The sequence below is a fragment of the Camelina sativa genome, chromosome 17, assembly GCF_030686135.1.
Source record: "Camelina sativa cultivar CO46 ecotype springtype chromosome 17, ASM3068613v1".
NCBI lineage: Eukaryota > Viridiplantae > Streptophyta > Magnoliopsida > Brassicales > Brassicaceae > Camelina > Camelina sativa.
The window spans coordinates 20,948,699-20,973,180 of NC_141896.1; the positions used below are offsets into that span (position 1 = coordinate 20,948,699).

A 24,482-nucleotide genomic window follows, 5' to 3' on the forward strand; every position below is an offset into this window, starting at 1 on the left:
CAGTCTGCACCATTCAACCTAGCAAAATATACTTCCTTAACATAAAGTTCAGCTGAATGTGATAATTGCATGAGAAATGAATTAATCTCACTCCCTAATTTCATGTACAGTAGCACATAACCAACTGAAAATTCATTATGTACCTCCTACGTTTTATCTTCTATGTACTCTAAGAACTTGAACTAAATCTATATAATAGCATAAACACATACACTTTTGCTAACTTCTCGATTATGTCTTCCATTTCGACTCGTGAAGTAGCTGGCTTGTCCACTATGTCACTGTACTCATCGAAAAACTTAAAGGCAGGAGTTTCATTGGCAAACAAGCTATCATCATCATTGACTCGTGATGTGTTTACCCACCTGTTCTGACATGCTCAACTCTCTCACATTCAACTTGTTTGGCATCGCTTTATTTTTATCTAATTAGTCCGAATAAATCAAATAATCATCATCACACATGCATTGTTGATGGTAGTTGCATACTTGCATTGCATGTAAATATGTAATGCATATATATATTCAAAAGAAATATATAGCTTTGAATTGGATCTAATAAACTAATTTTCTGGTGATTAATGAAATCAGAAAGTAATAGGTTTATGTGTGTTTGACTTCATTAGATTAGACGAAGTTTGTTATTGCATTTTTATGAAGCAAAGCGACCATGCACGTTGACTCTCTTATAATAGTATCGTTCTTCCGTCTTCGTCTACCATACAATTACATGATACATTCCCCCTTCTCTAATTTCATTTTGTTTATTTTTTGAAAAATATAAAATTAGCTCTGCGACATGCAATTTTTCTATTTCTTCACGTCTCCTCTTGACTATATTAGTCCTTTTGGGTGGCTTTGAGATTACGACGCACACTTTATCCCCTTCACGTACGTTCCAAAATTATACAATTATTTCTGAGTTTTATGTATTTGTTTTCTTGATTTAAGCTACGTGAATCCACTCGGTCGTACGTGTTTCAAAAGCTTAACGTAAGTTCGAATTTTGAAAGTAAGTAAAGTCATTATCTTACCCTTCTCCCTAAGCATTTCCTATCTTTTAAGAAAACAGAACATGCCTCTGTTTTTTTAACTTTAGATTCACAAATAATTAACTTACAACAAAACTTGTGTTCTGTTTCTTTAGAAACTCTTTACAAGAATTCAATAGATTCCCCAAAATTGAATCCGAAGACTCACTTCTCGAACCCACGCGTCTGTTCACATCGTCCATTAACCTCAAAACTGAATCTTGCTCAAACCGGGACAAGACCCTGGACCATGCTGAAGTTGAAAATGCACGTAACTCTGTCTCCTCAATTTTGCCACTAAGGTCAGCAAGAGATGATATAGCCGACATATGATCGCCTTTCTCGAGTTTCCTAAGGAATCTTTCTTTAATTAGAGGTGATGGCGGGATTCTTTTACTTCGTCTCATGTGTTCCCATGTTGCTTCCATCACTTCCTCCTGATCACAAACAGACACACAGGTGAGAGGTTGATCAGACAAGGTGATAACATAAGTCAAAATGTTTCAACTTGTCTCATAAAGGTTTGTTTTTTTTACCTTTCCTGCTCTGCTCGCTTCAAGTACTATTCTGAGATGGCGTTTGGCATTGAAATGGTATCCGTGACGCAACATCTCCCGATACGCATAACCGAAATCATCCCACTTCTCTTGTTCAGCACAAGCGTCTAGCATCGTATTGAACGTGTACGTGTCTGGCAATACTCTTGATTCGAAATCAGAGCTGCTTTCTATATGATTTCCGTCTTCTGACATCTTCTGGAAAAGTTCCCTCGCTTCTTCAAACAACCCGCCTTGTAGATAACCTTTAAGCATTATGTTGCAAGTGACCAGGTTTGGGCTGCAGACCTTCTTCATGTGATCGTAGATGTAAGCTGCATCCTTGACGTTTCCTGAGTCGATGCATGCTTGGATCAGGCCAGTGTAAGTCACCACGAGAGGTTTATTTGCAACTCTACATATCTTATTAAGCTGACATTGAATTTGTATAATCAAGATCAGCTTTTTAACTCAAATTCTCCATAAGCTTAATTAAGGATTTACAAACAAAAATTACCATATCAAGCCCTTCACTACACCGTCCTGCGCTACAAAGACAGCGAGCAAGGTCGTAGTAGAGAGCAGCTGATCCAACAATACCATGGCTTTCCATATCCTCAACCGTATGTATGGCCTCATCGGTTTTACCTTCTTTCCATAGAGTATTAACAAGAACTGATCACAGGTAAAAATGGTCACTTTTCAGTGGAAAATTCAAATACTAGGAAAATAACAACAAAGATTTCACAAAAATACCTCTATATGCTAGAGCATTAGGTATAGAAGACTTCTGCATCTTCCTGAAGAATTCATGAACTAAATTGTACTTCTCACATGCTAACATCACCTGCTTAAACAAAATTACAAATCCACTCCTCAATAGTGTTGATATGCAATATCGATTGTTATGAGAAGAAGAAATATTTTCACCTCCATGACGAGGCCATAGGTTACAGGAGAAGGTTTTTGCCCTCGTTGCTTCAACTGTTGCAATACCCAGAATGCTCCTTCCCATTGCTTTCGTTGAACACATGCATTGAGCACCTGTGGTAATATGTCAAGCATTCACATCAGTCGAGTGACTTTATGTTTCCGAGAATAAACTGTAGGCTATATATATTATAAATTACTGACCCCATTATAAACAACAACGTCTGGTTCAAGCCGAGGATCCCATTTTTCAAGTGTTGTTGGCTTGAACTTCTTTTTAGGTGGAGATCGCATTACGTCAATAACATGGAAGAGTTCCTTGATATGCCCAGCTTGTCCAAGTGTGACTGCAATTGAACGGTATGCTACCATATCCGGATATGATGAAATTTGTAACTGGCGAAGAAAGCAAGAAGATTAACTCAGATTATATCAAAAGCAACAAGAACACATACAAGCATGGCACAAGGGTTAGTTATACCAGCATAGCGTGGAATACATTGAGAGCTTCCACAGGCCTTCTTGATTTACCAAGAACGTTTAGTGCAGTTGTATAGACGATTCTGGATCCAAAATGGTAATTTTTTTTGTCAGTTTAAGTCTTTGAAAAGAGATTATGGTCTTCTATATGTGAAATCAAACGGGCTACCAATGCAATATATCCACAGCTCACATTTAGAATAGCCAGTAAAACATTTACCTTAGCTTGTTCGATTTGTAACGGTCTTGCCTTTGAATCCACTCGATGACTTGAAGAACTCGTCTCCAGTTTCCTAGTTTCCCTAGAAAGTGGATCAGTCTCATTACAGTGAAATCCGTATATCTGATTTTTGCACTCCGGATCGCCTTGGAAAACAGCCACTCAGGCATATTGATGTCTGCACCATTCAACCTACCGAAATAAACTTCCTTAACATAAAGTTCAGCTGAATGTGATAATTGCATGAGAAATGTACTAATCTCACTCCCTAATTTCATGTACAGTAGCACATAACCAACTGAAAATTCATTATGTACCTCCTACGTTTTATCTTCTATGTACTCTAAGAACTTGAACTAAATCTAGATAATAGCATAAACACATACACTTTTGCTAACTTCTGAATTCTGTCTTCCATTTCGACTCGTGAAGTAGCTGGCTTGTCCACTATGTCACTGGACTCATCGGAAAACTTAAAGGCAGGAGTTTCATTGGCAAACAAGCTATCATCATCATTATCTCTTTTAGCACCAATGCTCCTGGTTCTACTCAATTTGCTACTTCTCAATTCATGCCTCTCGTTGGCTAATCTCTCAATTCGCCTTTCTTCAGCAAAGAGATCCAATCCATCTCCTTTAGAACTTCTCTCGATCCCTCTCGATGTATCATGAAAACGCTGATACCTCACCATCTCCTGCTTTGGATTCTGTCTCCTGAAACTCTCACCTTCTGACACAGTCACCAAAGATTCACCACTCCTAGTCCATCTTGCATCTTTAGCTATTCTCTGAACTCTCCTCTCTTCAACAACAAGATCCAATTCATCGACTCTAGACCCTCTCTCAATCTCTCTCGATGTACCAGAGGAACGTTGATACTCCTGCTTAGAGTACCTTCCCCTGAAATTGTCATCTTTGGCTCTTCTCTGAACTCTCCTTTCTTCAACAACAAGATCCAATTCACCAAATTTAGAACCTCTCGATGTATCAGAGGAACGGTGATACTCCTGCTTAGAGTACCTTCTGCTAAAGCTCTCATCTTCTTGCGCAGACACTGAAGATTCACCACTCTTAGTCCATCTTATATCTTTGGCTATTCTCTGAACTCTCCTTTCTTCAACAACAAGATCCAATTCATTAACTTTAGAACCTCTCTCAATCCCTCTAGATGTACCAGAGGAATGGTGATACTCCTGCTTTGAGTAACTTCTCCTAAAGCTCTCATCTACTGAAGATTCACCACTCTTACTCCATCCTACATCTTTGGCTATTCTGTGAACTCTCCTTTGCTCAACAACAAGATCCAATTCATCAACTTTAGAACCTCTCTCAATCCCTCTAGATGTACCAGAGGAACGGTGATACTCCTGCTTCGAGTAACTTCTCCTAAAGCTCTCATCTTGTGGCACATTCACTGAAGATTCACCACTCTTACTCCACTTCTCATCTTTGATTACTCTATAAATTCCACTTTCTTCATTCCTATTGACACCTCTCTCATTACGTTTATCAGTTACCATTTCATGCCTTGAGTATCTCCTCCTGGAACTCTCATCTTTCACATCCGAATCAACACTATCACCCTTCCCACCTCCACCATCGTCATCCTCAACTTTTAATCTGTCCAATTTCTTCCTCTTCCTCGCTGTTTTAACCGATTCCATTACTTGCAGGTACTGATCAAAACTGGGTTTGAATTCTAAACCTCCATCCCCTGATTTTTGCAAACCTACCTCCTTCGTGTTCAAGTTCAAACAGAACATTACCTTTTTCTTCGATTTCAGACGAACGACTCGTCGGCAATTATAGTAGTACGGCTGAGGAAACATCGGTTTCGAGAAAAAATTCCGACTTTCATCTAAAAACGAAGCCTTTACCAAGGCATTCGTCGAAACCATCACCGCCATTTTTGTAATCTCCACTAAAGCTCTCTACTGATTTTTTCGGCAACTCAAGTTCGAAATCATCAGAGTCAATCGTGTCGTTGAACCCTTATCGGCTATCGTCAACGTCCGACGTGGATGGACTAATAAAAAACTACGTAACGTTTCCATATACTCAAAATTAACGCCACGTAGTTTTAATTTTAAGGAAACGGGGTGATGTCTAATAGACATTGTCTATTAATGGGCTTAATCTTTTTGTATACCCCATATACTATAGTTTTGTATCATAGCATGGTAAAATGTTATGTTCTTAATGTACATTTTAAAAGTTTCTCATACTTTATTTATGTTCATTGCTTAATTCAACTGTTCTTGTCTTTCAACCATCTTTGTGTTTCCATTACAAGGGTGAAGGATCCAATGCTAGTGAACGAAAGCAATTATATACCATAAAAGAAGTGACTTTTTTAGGTGTTGATATGAGTTGAAACCAAAGCAGAAGATGATGGTGAATTAGTGACTATAGAATCCATTATGTTCTTGCTAAGAAAAGGGGTTTCAACGGTTAAAACAATGATGTAAAGGGAGTTTAATGAGTCATGACTCGTGTTAATTAAAAGGTTAAAAAGTATAAGTTGGACCTACTTCTTTTGATGGTGAAAATCATTGCTTTATAGCTTTTTTTTTTCCTCATCTCATGTGTGTGTTTCTAGAATTAAAGCTCACACAGCTTATTCTCGATCGTCGACGCAGATCATTAAGACAAAAGTCACAAAACTTAAATCTTTGTTTTTATTTGTTCATATGCTGCCGACTGCCGAGGGATGATGAAAATTTTGGTCTTAATGGTTCTAGATAAATCCGGTGCCATTGGCTTTGGTGTAGTGGCCGAAAATGGTCAAAGAAGGGTCACGGATGCTTTGTTAAGGAGAGAACAAAAGCGACTTCTCATAGAATATCTTACCGTTGGAAAATACAACAAAACGTCACCTAAAAGATAAAAGACAAACCAAAGAATTTTAAGTACCAAAAGACTCAAACTTTTTTAGATATGAACACTCACACTTTTTAGATATGAACACTTTCACTCGTTTTATAACCATTACGCAGGACATCAAAACGCAACTTTTTGATTAATATAGTACACAATTGTGAAAATCAACAAGAAGTGGGGTTTTGGAATTTTGTTTTTTTCTACTACTTATGTATATGTGTGCCAAATAAATGAATATATCTTTAATTGTTTCATATAAAAACACTTGAGAATGATGAATATTGAAGGGGCCAAAAAATGAAATAAAAGACAACAAAGATGATCATTATATATTAGTATAGTAAAGGGTGCTATACAGATGCATTATAAAGCATAAACACACTTGGAAACATATTACACAAATTCTGCTGCAACCCTTCAAATTGTTGAGAAAATTATAACGCCTAAACCATATGTTCATATCTTCATGGTTTACCCTAAGAGGACGAAACAAATCTTTGGTTTTACTTATATATTTCTAAAACTAACATTATATATTTACTCTCATCGGTTTAATAGGAAAATCTAGACAATTAATTCAAAATCTAAATCTAATCATCCATATAGATTCAAACATACAGTAGAACCTCTATAAATTAATACTCTTTAAATTAATACTCGCTATAAATTAATAAATTCTTTCGATCCCAACTTAGGCCGGTGTAAAAAATGACACATTTAGATAAAATAATAAGATAATAATATTTTTAGAACTCCTATGTAAAAATATGGTCCAATCAATATCATAAATTAATAATCAATTAAACTAATATATATATATATACATATATATCTAAGAAAATCTAGTGAGATATAACTCTATTAATTGTTGTTTGCCTATCTAAGAAAACCTAGTGAAATATGACTCTATTGTTGTTTGCATATTCTTGAATTTGCATTCTTGTTGGAGCTCATCTATAATATTTTTCATTGTTTTCTTTTCAAATCGCATCCAAAAATTATGGAGATTCCTAGATACGATAATTGCTTCTTTAGTAACTGGTTCGACTTCATAATTACCATGAAGGATAGTGGTAGCAATTTCTTCTAAACTCTAAACTTATAACATTTATCATTTTTACCTAGATAATCTAGTAAACAATTGACAGTCATCCTATTACGATAGCCAAGATTTTAATTTACAGAAATTCTTTAAAAACGTAAATGATAACAAAAGTATCTTATTTTGTAATAGAAATTTTTCAAAATTATGAAATCTCTTCATAAATTAGTATTTTATTAATTTATCGATAAATTAAAACCTCTATAAAATAATAAAATTTCATGGTCCCGACTTTATTAATTTATAGAGGTTTTACTGTATTTTATATGCATTAACTGAAAACTAAATACGTTTTTTCAAAGATTTTCTGTAGATTTTTTAGTTTTAAACGTAAAAGTAAAAATATTTACTCTTTCCAGCTTATAAATAGAGTAATCGACCTAACAGTCACATATCATATATTGTTATACACCACTTTAGCACTATTTTTGTATCTCTTTCTTTCTGCAAAAAAAAACAAAAGTCTCTTTATTAAGTTTGCATAATATACCTTGCTAACATCTAATACTAGGCAGTGTCCCGTGCGTTGCACGGTTTGTTTTCTTGTGCTTGACATTGAGGTTTTTATGTAATATGTGAGTTTGTTTTTGGTATCTTTATTTGTTTATTTTTTTTATATAACTTTGAGAATGAATCCATTTTAGTTTTTTGTTCTTTCTATATATTATTCTATTTTGTATTGTGTTTTGGGAAATTTAGAAGTGTTTAATTTTTCTTAACTTGTGCTAAAAATATCAGCTAAGTTTTTTACAAATTATTGAAGAATTAAAAACATGTCCAATAAGTTAATGAAACAAATTTTCTTTATCATATTTTTTTATTGAATTTATAAATGTAGTAAACCTTATAGTACTAATTTTGTTTTACAATTATGTTATGTGATGTAAGTATGTAACTGACCATTAGTAAGGTCTCAAAATATCTAGGTCCGGCTACAGCAGTCAACATCGTTGAAGCTTCGGTAGTAAGCGATGAATGGAGTGGTGGTCCAATCGGTCTTGACTCGTCGGCCTTGTGTGGCCCAATCATCAGCTTCCCAAAGACTTGATCAGTATATCTTCATCGGCTGACTCTTTGGGTAAGCCACACCATTAGCCTCGTTGTTCTTGAACACTCAGATTGGAATTCCATCCACAAGAAAACTTTTGAGATCCGAAGGAAAACAAAAAAAAAAAAATTCAAGAACAGTATATTGGCAACTCAAAACAGTTTAAAATATAGAACTAATCAAGAAAATTAAGATATGTTGATTAGTCTAAATATAATTCTAAAAACTTATGTTAACAATTAATCAGCATCGAGACAGTTCTGAACGTCTCGTTAACGCTTAATAAGATTTAGAACATTGAGTTGAAGCTGTTGATATTGCTTACATCTAGTGGGACAGTGTAGGTGTGGAGATCCGTAGTGGGATCGAACCACAGATAGAACTGCATTTCGCAGTTACCTTTGCCTCCTGTGAACACATTCGTATGAAGAACTTAAGGCTGTCTGATAACATTACCCAAGAACTTGAAATCGATCTCATCCCATGTCTCGCCTTTTGAAGAAAGCTATAAAAGACATTCTAAATGTTAGATCGAAAAATTAAACAAACGATACCACAAAGTTTAAAAGGAACGAAGAAATAAGAAGTTTTACATATGTAGTAAGCAGTGATGGTTCCGGCTGAGTTTCCGCGATAAGTTTCATCTTCATGTCGATCTTTCCGAACAATTACTCCTTCTTTGATTGAAAACCTGAATCGGAGGTCTTGTCTAGAGTACAGTAAGGAGTTTTCGTTTTTACAAAAGTGACAAGAAAAGTAAAAGAAATTGAGACCTTACAAATGAAAGATGATAGTTAGTGGAAAGTGTACGTACCTTACTAATTTACAGGAAATCAGAAATTAATTTTGTTCTTACTTTGTAATGAAAGTAGATTTATAATATTCACAGTTAATTATGTCTTAATGTCATTTAAATAAATTTAATTGTATTAATATCATACGAATGACAGTTATATTTTTAGGAATTCATTGTTATTAGTCTTATTACTCTAAAGATATGTACGTTACAAAATTGTAGCCTCACGTTACAAAGTTTAGTGTGGGATTTTAGTAGCCTCACGTTACAAAACTGTGATTTTTTCGGGCTCATTTTTGCTTTTAATACACTTTAATATGCAGTTTTGTTTCTAATTTACATTGATCTAGATTGAGGCTAAGTACATCACATTAAAAGATAAGAGCTGAGTACAATTGGTTTTTGTAACGTTTAGATTAAAGCCAAACTTAGTTGCATGCATTTATTTAACCGTATAGTCTAAATAGTCGAATCTATACAAATAAAACCGTGTAGTCAAATTTGCTCTATATACAAATAGAACCGTATAGTCTAAATAGTCGAATATGACGCTATATGGTTGTACGGTACGTCTAACATATATGTACTGTATTTTAGAACATTGCTTAGGATACCTAAAAAACATAGTGTATATCTCGTCAACTCATGATTACGTTTTTTTATACTGCCCCAATAGTTGGATCTTATATACCATTTAATTAGTAAAAATCGACAGACTCATGTAATACACCAATGAAGTTAAAGAAACAAAAACTCATCAGTTTATTATACTCAAAATTATTGAAATACAATAAAATAAATAATTAAAATATATTAAAACTAAACAAAAAAACCCGCTCAACGTGTGACGCTGTAATTTGTTTTTTTTTTCTGGTTAAATCCATGACGATAAAATTCTTTGGTCCATTAACCATTTACAGCCTATTTTCCATTTACAGCCCATTCTCCAATATGATGTTTGTTTAGTCGACGATGTAGTTTTGTCGGCAACTTCAAATTGGCGGTGAGCAACTTTCGATGTTCCGGCGGTTTTCTCATCTGCAACATGAACCTAGGACTGTCATCTTAAAACGTGTCTGTTAACGTGTCTTTTCATATATAATTGGGTTTATATTTGTGCTTCAATAATGTTTTGTATCACATTCTTGTAATATACCATTTTGGGTGTCGTTATTGTAACATCCGTGAACCAAAATCCCGGTTTAGGTTCTGCATCGGTCGATGCAAGTTGTGCATCGGTCGATGCAAGGTTGTTCCTGTGCGTTTTTGACTTAAGTAAAATGCTGCATTTTGGGTTAGGGAAAAACCCTTAAGTCGACTTTTTGTTCCATTAGTGTTGTTTGGCCGTTTTTGAGAGAAAACGAAAGAGAGGAAAACTTCTTGAGAGTTTCTGGAGATTTCTTGGAGTTTTGGTGCGTTCCTGTAGAGATCTGTAGTTGGGATCGTTGTAGGAGCTTCCTAGAGGCTTGCTCTTGCTTGTTTATTGTTCAGATTCGTCTTGGCACAGGTAAGTGCATGACCATGGCTTATCTAAGCTAGAGGAACCTTTAACTTGCCTGTTTGGTGTTGTTAGATGTGTTAGATCGTAGTTAAGGACGTTAGGAAGCTTTCTTGTGGCTTGGGAATGAGTTTCTGTGGTTGTAGGAACGAGATCCGGCGAGAAGCTTCGGGGAATTCACGGTGCTCGACGTTGCGTCGATCGATGCATTGCTTGCATCGGTCGATGCAAGTGCGAGGACGGCGTGATAAACTTTAGGGTTTTCGTGTTGCGTCGAGCATGCGTCGGTCGATGCAGACTGGGTATTGGTCGATGCAAGTTGCACTTGCATCGGTCGATGCAGCTTCTGCGTCGATCGATGCTTTCCTCAGTTGGCATCGGTCGATGCATATTGGCATCGGTCGATGCTGAGTCCTGGTTCGTTGATCGTTGTGTGTTGATTGTGGTGTGTGGTTATTGGTTACTCAATTGCTTGTGTGTATAGCCCAGTAGATGGGAGGATTGCCTTACTGAGTGTTTATAAAATACTCATGCATTGCAATATGTGTTTGTGGTGCAGGTAAAGGCAAAGTGTGATCGTGGAATCAAGGCGATGAGGAAGGGATGTTCTAGAGGCTTGATTGGTTGCGGTCTAGCTATTGTTAGGTTGCTAGATTAAGTCAACGGAACATTGTAGGATGTTAGTTGTTGGCTATTTCTTTATTTGGATTATGGTATTGGTTATTGTTTTGGATTGTTGGAATTTTATTGGTTTAATGGAAGTTGCTATTTGATTATCCGCGGTTGTTGATTGTTGATAGGATGTTAGTGGGTATGGGACCACTAGTAAATTAAGGTATTAAAAAAAAAAAACGGGAAGGGTTGTTTCATTTTGGTATCAGAGCCCTTACGGTTCTAGGTCTAGGGTTCATTGTGCTTTTGCTGTTGATGTTTAGGATTCCATGCTAAGATTGATTGTGTGAGTGGGTCAATTGTGTGTGGCATGAAGTCCTAGAACATCCCCTTCGAGCCTGTTTGTGATTCCACGGTGAGTTGTGTTTTGTGTATTAGAATTATTGTTTGCTTAGCCTTCTGTTCTTGGATGGCACAGATGGTTAGAGGTGAGGATGCTGTTGGTCGCGGTCGTGGTCGTGGGCGTGGTCGTGGTCGTGGTCGGGGACGAGGTCAGGTTCCTGAGGCCAGTGTGAGTGTAGCCCAAAGCATGGCCAGTGAGGAGGTGGCGGAGTCACAGGTTCATCCTAGTGTGTCTGGAGACCAGGCTGGTTTGGGTGACGGCAGGGCGGATGGGCCCGGTGTCGGTCACGGTGTTGCCCCGGGTGTGGGGGTTGCAGCAGGAGGTGCTCCAGGCAGGGAGGATGTCTTGATGGACTTGCTAGCTCAGGTTTTGCAGCGACTTCCAGCAGTAGTGCCGCCAGTGGGTGGTGGTCAGGGTCCAGTGGTGCCGCCAGTGGTTGGTGGGCAGGTTCCAGTAGTGCCGCCAGGGGTTGGTGGGCAGGTTCCAGAGGTTAAGCCTGCGGCGGGTTTGCAGTCAGGTGTGCAGCCGGGGGCCGAGGCAGTGGATGCTCAGTATGTGCGGATGATGGAGCAGCTGCGGCATGTGGGAGCAGGGTATTTCTCAGGAAGTACCGATCCGAGTGTAGCGGATGAGTGGAGAGAGCGAATGGAGGTTATTTTCCTTTCGCTTAGGTGTCCCGACCGGTACAGGGTGGATCTGGCAGTATTTTACTTGTCAGGAGATGCACGTGTGTGGTGGAGGTCGGTGACAGCACGGAGGGTGCAGCGGGGTATGTCTTGGGGAGATTTTGTGGGGGAGTTTAACTCCAAGTATTTTCCTCAGGAGGCTCTTGATCGCATGGAGGCACGGTTCTTGGGGTTGACTCAGGGAGACCGTACAGTGCGGGAGCTGGATGCAGAGTTCAGTCGGCTTGTGGGGTATGCAGGCAGGGCTTGGGAGCCAGAGTCGGCTCAGGTGCGGAGGTTTTTGTTGGCTCTGCGGGATGATTTGAGGACTCGGTGCAGAGTGAGGAGTTATGCTACGAGAGCGGAGTTGGTTGAGGTTGCAGCTGGGATAGAGGATGACTTGAGGGCACAGGTTGTTGTGGTCAGTCCTTCAGTGCAGCCACAGCAGTCTCAGCCGTTTTCTGTTCCTAGCAAGGGCGGCAAGCCTGCGCAAGGGCAGAAACGGAAGTTTGATGTTATGCAGAGGTCGAGGCACGGTGGTGCGAGATGCTTTGGGTGTGGTAGCAGGAACCACAAGGTGACTAGCTGTCCACAGAGAGGTGAGCAGCGGGCAGTGACAGAGCAGCGGGCGGTGACGGAGCCGCGGATAGATACTCGAGTGTGTTACTACTGCAGAGAGACGGGGCACATAAAGCCTCGTTGTCCCAAGTTGCAGCAGAGAGCAGTAGCAGTGTTGCAGGCTGGAGCTCAGCCAGGGGTGCAGCAGGTTGTGCAGCACGGTGTGCAGCCGGTGGGTTGGATCGAGCCGACGTCTCAGGTGTACGCGACTCAGGAGCCCGGTGGCACTAGTGCAGGAGCGATCACAGGTATAACTTCTGAGATTCGAACTTAGTCAATTCAAAAGTTCAGATTATATTTGTTTTTGTTTGTGGTCAAGTGTTAGGTTCTCAACACATAAGGTTTGTGTAGGGACCTTGTTGGTCGGCGGGTTTAAGTCCCATGTTATGTTTGATTCTGGAGCTTCTCATAGCTTCATTACTCCAGAGTGTGCCGTGAGTGCGGGGATCAGTGGGGATTCTGGAGAGCGTTCAGGAGTTGTCAGAGTTGCTGGAGGCAAGTTTCTGAGGGTTATTGGACGAGCTGGAGGAGTTGATATTCAGATCGCAGGAGAGTCGTGGCCAGCGGAGTTGCTTATCAGTCCAGTGGAGTTGTATGACGTCATTCTTGGTATGGATTGGTTGCATCGGTATAAGGTGCATTTGGATTGCTATCGGGGTAGAGTGGAGTTTGAGCGTCCAGGAGGGAAGTTGGTTTTTCAGGGTATTAGACCGACTTCGGGGAGTCTCGTGATCTCAGCCGTTCAGGCAGGGAAGATGATCGAGAAGGGCCGTGAGGCCTATCTGGTTACTATATCTATGCCAGAGTCAGTGGGGAAGTCTACGGTTAGCGGTATTCCGGTTGTGGAGGACTTTGAGGATGTGTTCCAGTCATTGCTGGGATTACCACCATCTCGGTCGGATCCTTTTACCATTGAGCTGGAACCGGGGATGATGCCGTTATCCAAGGCTCCTTACAGGATGGCTCCAGCAGAGATGGCAGAGCTGAAGAAGCAGCTGGAGGATTTGTTGGGCAAGGGTTTTATCCGTCCTAGTTGTTCACCGTGGGGAGCTCCGGTGTTGTTTGTTAAGAAGAAGGATGGGAGTTTTCGGTTGTGTATTGACTACCGGGGTTTGAACCGAGTTACTGTGAAGAACAAGTACCCTCTCCCGAGGATTGATGAGTTGTTGGATCAGTTGAGGGGTGCTACTTGGTTCTCCAAGATCGACTTGGCTTCAGGTTATCATCAGATTCCTATTCATGAGGCAGATGTGAGGAAGACAGCCTTCAGGACGAGATATGGGCACTACGAGTTTGTGGTGATGCCGTTTGGGTTGACAAATGCGCCAGCTGCGTTTATGAGATTGATGAACAACGTGTTCCAGAAGTTTCTGGACGTGTCAGTCATCATTTTCATCGACGACATCCTGGTATATTCTAAGAGTCCTGAGGAGCATGCAGTACATTTGAGAGCAGTGTTGGAGAAGCTGCGGGAGCAGAAGTTGTTTGCTAAGCTGAGTAAGTGCAGTTTCTGGCAGCGTGAGATGGGGTTCTTAGGACACATTGTTTCTGCAGAGGGAGTTTCAGTGGATCCAGAGAAGATTCAGTCCATCAGGGAGTGGCCGAGGCCGCAGAGTGCCACTGAGATTCGGAGTTTCCTGGGGTTAGCAGGTTACTACAGGAGGTTTGTTCGGGGTTTTGCGAGTATGGCTCAGCCGATGACTAAGTTTACAGGGAAGGATGTCCCGTTTGTGTGGTCACCAGAGTGTGAGGCAAGTTTTGCAAGTCTCAAGCAGATGTTGACTACCACGCCGGTGTTAGCATTGCCTGAGCAGGACGAGCCTTATGTTGTGTATACAGACGCTTCTAGAGTGGGGTTGGGTTATGTACTTATGCAGCAGGGGGAAGGTTATAGCCTATGCTTCGCGACAGTTGCGGAAGCATGAAGCTAATTACCCTACTCATGATTTGGAGATGGCAGCAGTGATCTTTGCTCTTAAGATTTGGAGATCCTATCTGTATGGTGGGAAGGTGCAGGTATTTACAGATCACAAGAGTCTGAAGTACATTTTTACTCAGCCTGAGCTGAATTTGAGGCAGAGGCGTTGGATGGAGTTGGTAGCGGATTATGATCTGGATATAGCTTACCATCCTGGTAAAGCTAATTTGGTTGCAGATGCCTTGAGTCGGAAGCGGGTGGCTTCGGCTCAGGAGCAGGATATGAAGGCATTGGTAGGTGAGATTAGTGCATTGAGTTTGTGTGCTATCTCACAGGAACCTCTGGGTTTGGAGGCAGCTGATAGAGCGGATTTGTTGAGCAGAGTGAGGTTAGCTCAGGAGAGCGATGAGGGGCTGATGAATGCCTCTAAGGCTGCGGGTGCAGAGTATCAGGTTTCTGCTAATGGTACTATCCTTGTGCATGGTCGGATCTGTGTGCCCAAGGGTGAGGATTTGAGGCAGGAGATACTGAGAGAGGCTCATTCGAGCAAGTTCTCTATTCATCCAGGGGCGACCAAGATGTACCGTGACCTCAAGCGGTATTATCACTGGGTCGGGATGAAGAAGGACGTAGCTGACTGGGTGGCGAAGTGTGATACTTGCCAACTGGTGAAGGCAGAGCATCAGGTTCCTGGAGGATTACTTCAGAGTTTGCCCATTCCTGAGTGGAAGTGGGATTTGATCACGATGGACTTCGTGGTAGGTTTGCCTGTGTCGAGGACGTTTGATGCTATTTGGGTCATTGTGGACCGTTTGACTAAGTCCGCGCATTTTCTAGCCATCAAGAAAACTGATGGAGCAGCGGTTTTGGCCAAGAAGTATGTGAGGGAGATAGTCAGATTGCATGGTGTGCCTGCTAGTATTGTGTCTGATAGAGATTCCAAGTTCACTTCGGTGTTCTGGAGGGCATTTCAGGCGGAGATGGGCACAAAGGTGCATATGAGTACAGCCTATCATCCTCAGACGGACGGTCAGTCAGAGAGGACGATCCAAATTTTGGAGGATTTATTGAGGATGTGTGTGCTGGATTGGGGTGGTCATTGGGCAGATCATTTGAGCTTGGTGGAGTTGGCTTATAACAACAGTTACCAGGCTAGTATTGGGATGGCTCCTTATGAGGCTTTATATGGGAGGCCGTGTCGTACACCTTTGTGTTGGACTCAGGTGGGGGAGAGGAGCATTTTTGGTGCAGATTTTGTTCAGGAGACCTCGGAGAAGATTCGGGTTTTGAGACTGAACATGAAGGAGGCTCAGGATCGGCAGAAGAGCTATGCTGATAGGAGGAGAAAGGATCTTGAGTTTCAGGTTGGTGATAGAGTGTACCTCAAGATGGCCATGTTGCGGGGTCCGAACAGGTCATTGACAGAGACTAAGTTGAGTCCGAGGTACATGGGTCCGTTCAGAGTGGTTGAGCGGGTGGGACCAGTGGCATATAGGCTGGAGTTGCCTGAGGTTATGCGTGCGTTCCACAAGGTATTTCATGTGTCGATGCTGAGGAAGTGTCTTCACGAGGGTGATCAGTGGTTGGCTAAGATTCCTGAGGATCTTCAGCCTAACATGACTTTAGAGGCAAGACCATTGAGGGTGCTCGAGAGGAGAGTCAAGGAACTTCGGAAGAAGAAGATTCCTTTGATGAGAGTCCTGTGGGACTGTGACGGAGTAGAGGAGCAGACTTGGGAGCCCGAGGCGAGGATGAAGGCAAGGTTTAAGAAGTGGTTTGAGAAGCAGACCGCGACTTGAGTTGTCTAGCCGGGTCCGAGTTGTAGTCCGTGGCTGGAGCGGGTACGGAATATTCCAGCCCATCTCTCTTGATTTTTTTTGGTCGCTTAGGGGTGGTTGGTTGTGCGACTAAGTATCAAGATGAGGTGGTGCTCGGGATGCGGGTTGTTGGCTCCGGTTGTTGTATTTTTGGCTTTTTCCGATGTATTTTCGTTGAGATTGTAACGATTATGACATTTTTGAGATTTATAAGATGAGTATTTTTTCTTTGTGTTTGACTATTATTGTCATGGGAAAAGAGAAATAGTTCGGGTTCTATTTTTGGAAGTTTCCATAAATAGAAAGTTTCCACAAAAGGAAAGTTTCCAGAATTAGAAAGTTTTCTAGAAAGGAAAGTTTTGTGGAAAGGATGAGGTAGATCTAGTCGGGAGATACTCGTTGGCATCAGTATTTGTTTTGCTCAAGGCCGTGTGGGCCCAACTCACGTGATACCGATAGCTCGATGGACTTTGTGGCCAGAGAGTGGGAGTGGTATGTTGCTTCGGATGACGATCCGAGAGCGCGCTTGAGGGTGACGACCCAAGAGCGGGATATGTGGGGCTCCCTGGATACCGTAGCTGTGAGCCGAGGCTCGGCAGTGAGCCGGTATGTCTCGAGGGTTGCGACCCGAGAGCGGGGGGAGTGTGTGTGAGTGACTTCCTGGATGCCGTAGCTAAAGGCGGTTGGCCTGATAGCGAGCCGGCATGATTCGTTGGTTGCGATCACGAACAGGGGAAGCACTGAGTTGTGAGCAAATAGTGTTATGATGCGAGTATATTGGCTAGAGGGAGACCTCGAGGGTCAGTCGGAGGTGTGCGGGCTGTTGCGACAGTGGCACGGGAAACCTTGGCTGACGGTGTTGGTCCGGTCTAGGGACGTGCGGGCCGTGTTGACGGTGGCACGGAGGTCCTTGGAGGATGGACGGTATTGCGGGATTCGGGGACGAATCCTTATTGGTGGGGGAGAATTGTAACATCCGTGAACCAAAATCCCAGTTTAGGTTCTGCATCGGTCGATGCAAGTTGTGCATCGGTCAATGCAAGGTTGTTCCTGTGCGTTTTTGACTTAAGTAAAACACTGCGTTTTGGGTTAGGGAAAAACCCTTAAGTCGACTTTTTGTTCCATTAGTGTTGTTTGGCCGTTTTTGTGAGAAAACGAAAGAGAGGAAAAGTTCTTGAGAGTTTCTGGAGATTTCTTGGAGTTTTGGTGCGTTCCTGTAGAGATCTGTAGCTGGGATCGTTGTAGGAGCTTCCTAGAGGCTTGCTCTTGCTTGTTTATTGTTCAGATTCGTCTTGGCACAGGTAAGTGCATGACCATGGCTTATCTAAGCTAGAGGAACCTTTAACTTGCCTGTTTGGTGTTGTTAGATGTGTTAGATCGTAGTTAAGGACGTTAGGAAGCTTTCTTGTGGCTTGGGAATGAGTTTCTGTGGTTGTAGGAACGAGATCCGGCGAGAAGCTTCAGGGAATTCACGGTGCTCGACGTTGCGTCGATCGATGCATTGCTTGCGTCGGTCGATGCAAGTGCGAGGACGGCGCGATAAACTTTAGGGTTTTCGTGTTGCGTCGAGCATGCGTCGGTCGATGCAGACTGGGTATTGGTCGATGCAAGTTGCACTTGCATCGGTCGATGCAGCTTCTGCGTCGATCGATGCTTTCCTCAGTTGGCATCGGTCGATGCTGAGTCCTGGTTCGTTGATCGTTGTGTGTTGATTGTGGTGTGTGGTTATTGGTTACTCTATTGCTTGTGTGTATAGCCCAGTAGATGGAGGATTGCCTTACTGAGTGTTTATAAAATACTCATGCATTGCAATATGTGTTTGTGGTGCAGGTAAAGGCAAAGTGTGATCGTGGAATCAAGGCGATGAGGAAGGGATGTTCTAGAGGCTTGATTGGTTGCGGTCTAGCTATTGTTAGGTTGCTAGATTAAGTCAACGGAACATTGTAGGATGTTAGTTGTTGGCTATTTCTTTATTTGGATTATGGTATTGGTTATTGTTTTGGATTGTTGGAATTTTATTGGTTTAATGGAAGTTGCTATTTGATTATCCGCGGTTGTTGATTGTTGATAGGATGTTAGTGGGTATGGGACCACTAGTAAATTAAGGTATTAAAAAAAAAACGGGAAGGATTGTTTCAGTTATATAAATGAAAAATTAGCCTTTTATTATTAAAAAATGTGGGCTTCAATAAGGCTTTGTATCACATCTTTGTAATATACCTTTTTGGTTTTGTTATAGAAAAAATGATGGCCTTTTAAAAAAAAAAACTAAAAATATAAACCAGAGTATTCAGAGATGCCACGTGGCAGATAGATAGAACTTCTTAGAGGGTGTAACCTTACTTACAAAGTTTAGTGTGGGATTTTAGTAGCCTCACGTTACAAAACTGTGATTTTTTCGGGCTCATTTTTGCTTTTAATACACTTTAATGTGCAGTTTTGTTTCTAATTTACATTGATCTAGATTGAGGCTAAGTACATCACATTAAAAGATAAGAGCTGAGTACAATTGGTTTTTGTAACGTTTAGATTAAAGCCAAACTTAGTTGCATGCATTTATTTAACCGTATAGTCTAAATAGTCGAATCTATACAAATAAAACCGTGTAGTCAAATTTGCTCTATATACAAATAGAACCGTATAGTCTAAATAGTCGAATATGACGCTATATGGCTGTACGGTACGTCTAACATATATGTACTGTATTTTAGAACATTGCTTAGGATACCTAAAAACATAGTGTATATCTCGTCAACTCATGATTACGTTTTTTTATAGATACTGCCCCAATAGTTGGATCTTATATACCATTTAATTAGTAAAAATCGACAGACTCATGTAATACACCAATGAAGTTAAAGAAACGAAAACTCATCAGTTTATTATACTCAAAATTATTGAAATACAATAAAATAAATAATTAAAATATATTAAAACTAAACAAAAAAACCCGCTCAACGTGTGACGCGGTAATTTGTTTTTTTTTTTCTGGTTAAATCCATGACGATAAAATTCTTTGGTCCATTAACCATTTACAGCATATTTTCCATTTACAGCCCATTCTCCAATATGATGTTTGTTTAGTCGACGATGTAGTTTTCTCGGCAACTTCAAATTGGCGGTGAGCAACTTTCGATGTTCCGGCGGTTTTCTCATCTGCAACATGAACCTAGGACTGTCATCTTAAAACGTGTCTGTTAACGTGTCTTTTCATATATAATTGGGTTTATATTTGTGCTTCAATAATGTTTTGTATCACATTCTTGTAATATACCATTTTGGGTTTCGTTATATAAATGAAAAATTAGCCTTTTATTATTAAAAAATGTGGACTTCAATAAGGCTTTGTATCACATCTTTGTAATATACCTTTTTGGTTTTGTTATAGAAAAAATGATGGCCTTTTAGAAAAAAAAAAATAAATAAAAACCAAAGTATTCAGAGATGCCACGTGGCAGATAGATAGAACTTCTTAGAGGGTGTAACCTTACTTTATTATATTAGATATTCTTTTTTTTTTAGTTTGCCAATACTATGTTCTGTGTCCAGTTTAAGATTTATGATTCTTATGATTTGTTAAATTTATAATTTTCTATCATTTATATACAAATCAAGATCTTTTTTGAAAGCATACATTTTTTTACCTAGAGATTGTATATAAGGAAGGATTGTAGTATGAACGGGTGTTCATCCAATTGACATAGCATCTGCAAAACAATAAAATTACATTTGATTGCTTAAAATAAGTCCATATTTTTTTACATGAACTCGGTAAGTCACAAAATACTATATTAGTATTTATTTTTTCAGTTTTTATATAGATTTATTTAAGAAATCTTTCTAGGAAATTCTTATTATAGTATGTAGTTGAGCTTTGCATTAACATTAACTAACTTTTGAAACCAGCAAATACAGCAAGGGGTACATAAACTATATAAGTACAATTAATCTTCCATGACTATATTATAATCAGCTGTATGTATTAAATTATATTATTTTCTTATTTTCCAAATATATGATGTTAACCGTCTTTATTAAAATGGCACTATAATTTGGGATGTATATGGAAAAGAAAACAAAAAATCACACATGGCACTAAAATTTTATAACATAAGCACCTTGAAATTTGTTTTTAAGTAATGTTATCTTTAAAAAGTCTATTAAAATTTTCCTTGAAATTTGAGTATTTGAGTGTTAATCTCAATACTTTTAAAATTTTTATAGACTTTAAGTCATGGTCATTTTGAATCTCTAATGAAATATTCAAGGTAACGATGACTCATAGTATAATTCATAGTATAAAAATTTCTAATCCAAGTCTTAAAGTACTGATTAACACTTAAACACCCAAATAGTCATAAACCAAATGACAAAATTTTGGGTTAATGACATTTAAAATAAATTTTACTATTTTCAATTGAACTAGCATAAGTTCAAAATAAAATAAAAAATAAAAAAAAATAACTAAAATATGTTCTGTAACAGTTAGAAATATTTTAAAAAAAACATAATCGAATATAGGTGAAACATATATAAAATAGTACGAATAAATAAGTCAATTAATTTTGTAATATTTTTATTAAAACATATGATATATAGATATACTATATATGAATTATATTTATGTTTATTTCATACGTGAGTTCGTGAATTTATGTTTTCGTCTGGTCCCCTCCCGTTTTCAATCGAAAATACAAACTTTTCTCATTCGGAATGTCTCATATTGGGAATGCTTTCTGTTATGCAACGAAAGTTTGAGAACGGGTGTAGGACATAATGGAACTTGACAAAACGAAAAGAGAGTTACGGCCATATTTATATGTTTCAAACGGATTTTCGTCGCTGTTAGCGGTTATATATCCAATTTGATAGTTCACAAAATTAATAGAATCTAACCAATCATTTATTTGATTTAGTTTGTTACCAATCCAACCGTTATGTTGTTCCAAATTTTAAGATACTGGTAAAATCATTATTATTTTAAATTTTCAAACATTAATAAACCAAACCAAATATCAAATTAAAATCTCAATTAGTATAACTTTGAAATTATATACAAAATTAATTTTGGTTATAAGCATAACCCCGCATGTACGTGCGGGTCCGAACCTAGTATATTTTAGGATACTAACAAAAAAGATTTTGGTAGTTATTTTAGATTTGTTCATTTAGTTTTGGAATATAGATTTTAGAAAAAGGAAAATCATAATATAAAATTATAAATATTGTTTACGCTGATATCTCACAATATATAACCAAATTGAATTTTTATACATATATACAATTTTGAATTTAATTGCTCGATTTTTATAGAAAAATATTTAAATTATTTTCATAAACAAAATAGATGATTTTGTATATTAGGTAACATCAAAATCAGAAATTATTGTTTCCAGATATATCTCAAAATATATAATCAAATGAAATATGTTTACATATAAACAATTTCGAATTTAACTGCCCGAATTCAACCTGTTTGGATACAGGATATACATATCTTTATTCCTATTTGAGTGACATTTCATGTAATAATCTCTTAATCCCTTTTAATAGTATAGATAATCCAATGCTTTTAGTTTTTGAAGCTAACATTGGGAACATATACCATGCTTTGCTTTGCTATATACTCGTATGCATATTAACTATTTAACTTAACTACGATAGTAGTGTAAACTGCTCTCTCTCTTGGTTCGTTCCTTGCTTTCTTCCTTACTTCTTCATCTCTTGCTAGTTTTTGCGCTCCATCTTCTGCTTCGTCTCTTGCTTTTTTTCTTTCCTTTGCATCAACAACCGCTTTCCGCATTACATCCATTGCAACTTTTGATTTTCCCAAAACATCAACCACCATCTCGTCGATCGCATTAAGATTTCGAAGAAAATTTAGGCCTGAATTTCTGTTTCCGTAGAATTTGTAAGCAATATGCAATGTGTTTTGTTGTATTGATGATATTCCCCATATGTGAGATGATCGGATTAGTAACGGTCAAAAATGCTTCATCTGCCAAATCCGAGTTAATGGCTTTCATGTAAGCTGTATAAAAATATTAGCTTTGGAGTTTATCTCCTTAAATAAAGTTTTCATACTAAAAAAGAAAAAAAAAACTTAATAACAAAGTTTGTATTTTTTTCTACTTTTTACTAATAAGAATTTTGGATGCGCTCAATTTGAATAGTTAAAACTTAAAAAGTAGCTGCCAAAAAATGTTTCGTGCGTTTGAATTATGCTTCTCACATAACTAATAACTAATAATCATATACTTTTTTTGTTAAAGGGCTAATAATAATAATAATAATAATCATATACTTATTAAATTTTGTAAAATGATAGTGGGCTTTAAGGGTTTGTAGGTTTTAATTTAATGACTTAATCATTCTAAAATTCAGTGATAGTGTTTAGAATGATTGTATACCTAATTTTGTCCATATTACCGAATATCTAACACCTTTTAAAAGAAAAAAAAAAAAGAAAAAAAATATTGAAAGGAAGCTAGATACAATCACATGTTTCCACCAAGTGTATATGTCAAAAATAATCCAAAAAAGAGGCTGTGAATTCCGCGATTGAAGCATGGGCTACGGTATCGTATCATAATTCATATAATTCATGGATTAAGATAAATGTGATAGTCATAGATAGTCAACAAATACTCCATCAAATGTCCGACAAGAAGAAGAAAAACAAAAACCAAACATCAAATGTTTCAACAAACGTCTAAACAATAAAACTTACATATACAATGCAAACTCTATTGGTCACGTGTTTATATATTAGTTGGGAAACATTTGTTTAACAACCTAAACGATCCAAGTCATCATTTGGAGTTAGTCCGGTTGCAAACTTGCAATACGTTATTGCTTGTGTCTTGGAATTTAGAGCGTTCATTTCGTATTGTTTATATAAACAGATCCCTGAATTATATATAACCAAAAATATTATTTGATTACTCATTTGAAATTATAAAAATAATTATTGCAGGAGCTATTACAGATGTACATACCACACATGCAACGTGAAGAAACAAAAGCAGAGATTGGCAAAAGATCCAAACGTTGTTGTAACAACCTACGAAGGTGTTCATAACCATCCTTGTGAGAAGCTCATGGAGACTCTTAGTCCTCTCCTTAGGCAACTTCAGTTCCTCTCCAGAGTTTCTGATCTGTGATTTGAATGTTAACTACTGGTGTAATTATTTTATTATGCTTTAATCGCTCTATTGAGCCCTCATCTCCCAAGAGATAAAATGTATAGAACAAACTTGAGATCATAGATATTTATGTTTATTCCGATGATTTGTGTTTGCTTTTGTGATTTGTGTCTAACTGACTCCTTGTTGTGAATGGATTGTTTAGTATTAGGTGAACGATCATATTTAGACATTTACTGGACCATTTATAAATTTAGAAAACGTTTGGCGTCATTGTGTGAATGTCAAAACATTTTTTTTGTGTTTGACAGGGCCAATCTGACCAGAGCATTTCGCGCTAAAACTATAAAAGTGAACGGTCAAGTAAAAGCTGTTAAAAAAGTAATACACATGTTTCATTTAGACCGGTCCAACTATGTAATGTAATCAAAGAGCTACATATTTATTTAACAAATATGATATCATTTGCTAAATCACTATAACATTACCGCATGTCCGATAAATAGAAGAAGTAAGGCTACTTTTGTGACATTAACAAGTCTTCCACACACCCATTTCTTAGTTACGTTTATTGACTCCAAAGACATGTGGTCTATTCTTCTATAGCGATGTGAAGTTTGGAGCCATTCGGTTGAGGATTCTTAGTTAAGTCTGGTAGGTATATTGGGTATTTGAGTTTGATATCTCCTCTATCTTCCTCTGATTTGTTTGGTTGGTTAACAGAAACAGAGGCTACTTTTGTGGTACTATATAGTTCTTTCTATCAGATGAGTAGTAGATTCCAT

At 38.5% G+C, this 24,482-nt stretch overlaps 1 protein-coding gene, 1 long non-coding RNA gene and 1 pseudogene across 4 annotated transcripts; 1 reads left to right on the top strand and 2 right to left on the bottom strand.

Moving 5' to 3' along the window:
* Window positions 1–1,003: 1,003 nt before the first annotated feature.
* Window positions 1,004–5,189, bottom strand: LOC147924108 (pentatricopeptide repeat-containing protein At1g30610, chloroplastic-like). Of its 3 annotated transcripts, none has more exons than XR_015586834.1 (9): window positions 3,583–5,173; window positions 3,197–3,388; window positions 2,978–3,059; window positions 2,701–2,892; window positions 2,497–2,610; window positions 2,323–2,413; window positions 2,084–2,241; window positions 1,567–1,919; window positions 1,004–1,467 (listed from the first exon to the last, which is right to left on the bottom strand). XR_015586834.1 is itself a non-coding variant. In XM_087495397.1 (9 exons), exons 1-9 carry the CDS (start codon window positions 5,100–5,102, stop codon window positions 1,111–1,113), a joined length of 3,138 nt encoding a protein of 1,045 aa, XP_087351523.1. In that variant the 5' UTR covers window positions 5,103–5,189; the 3' UTR covers window positions 1,004–1,110. The 3 variants fall into 3 exon arrangements, 2 of the variants coding, with proteins under 2 accessions (XP_087351523.1, XP_087351524.1); XM_087495397.1 differs by having other exon boundaries at window positions 1,567–1,998; window positions 3,583–5,189; XM_087495398.1 differs by having other exon boundaries at window positions 1,567–1,998; window positions 3,197–3,374; window positions 3,583–5,175.
* A 3,212-nt stretch (window positions 5,190–8,401) lies between these two features.
* LOC147924109 (uncharacterized) lies at window positions 8,402–8,974 on the bottom strand. The gene is made up of 2 exons (XR_015586025.1): window positions 8,819–8,974; window positions 8,402–8,730 (listed from the first exon to the last, which is right to left on the bottom strand). It is a non-coding gene; the product is annotated as an uncharacterized LOC147924109 (long non-coding RNA).
* A 592-nt stretch (window positions 8,975–9,566) lies between these two features.
* On the top strand, window positions 9,567–23,715 carry LOC147924110 (uncharacterized; annotated as a pseudogene).
* Window positions 23,716–24,482: the final 767 nt, after the last annotated feature.

Coding starts and splice junctions, on each gene's coding strand:
- LOC147924108 (XM_087495397.1), bottom strand. CDS start 5,102: ATGGCGGTGATGGTTTCGACGAATGCCTTGGTAAAGGCTTCGTTTTTA. Junction 3,389..3,582: donor ATTCAGAAGTTAGCAAAAGT/GTATGTGTTTAT, acceptor TTATTTCGGTAG/GTTGAATGGTGCAGACATCA. Junction 2,893..2,977: donor ATGTATTCCACGCTATGCTG/GTATAACTAACC, acceptor TTTCTTCGCCAG/TTACAAATTTCATCATATCC.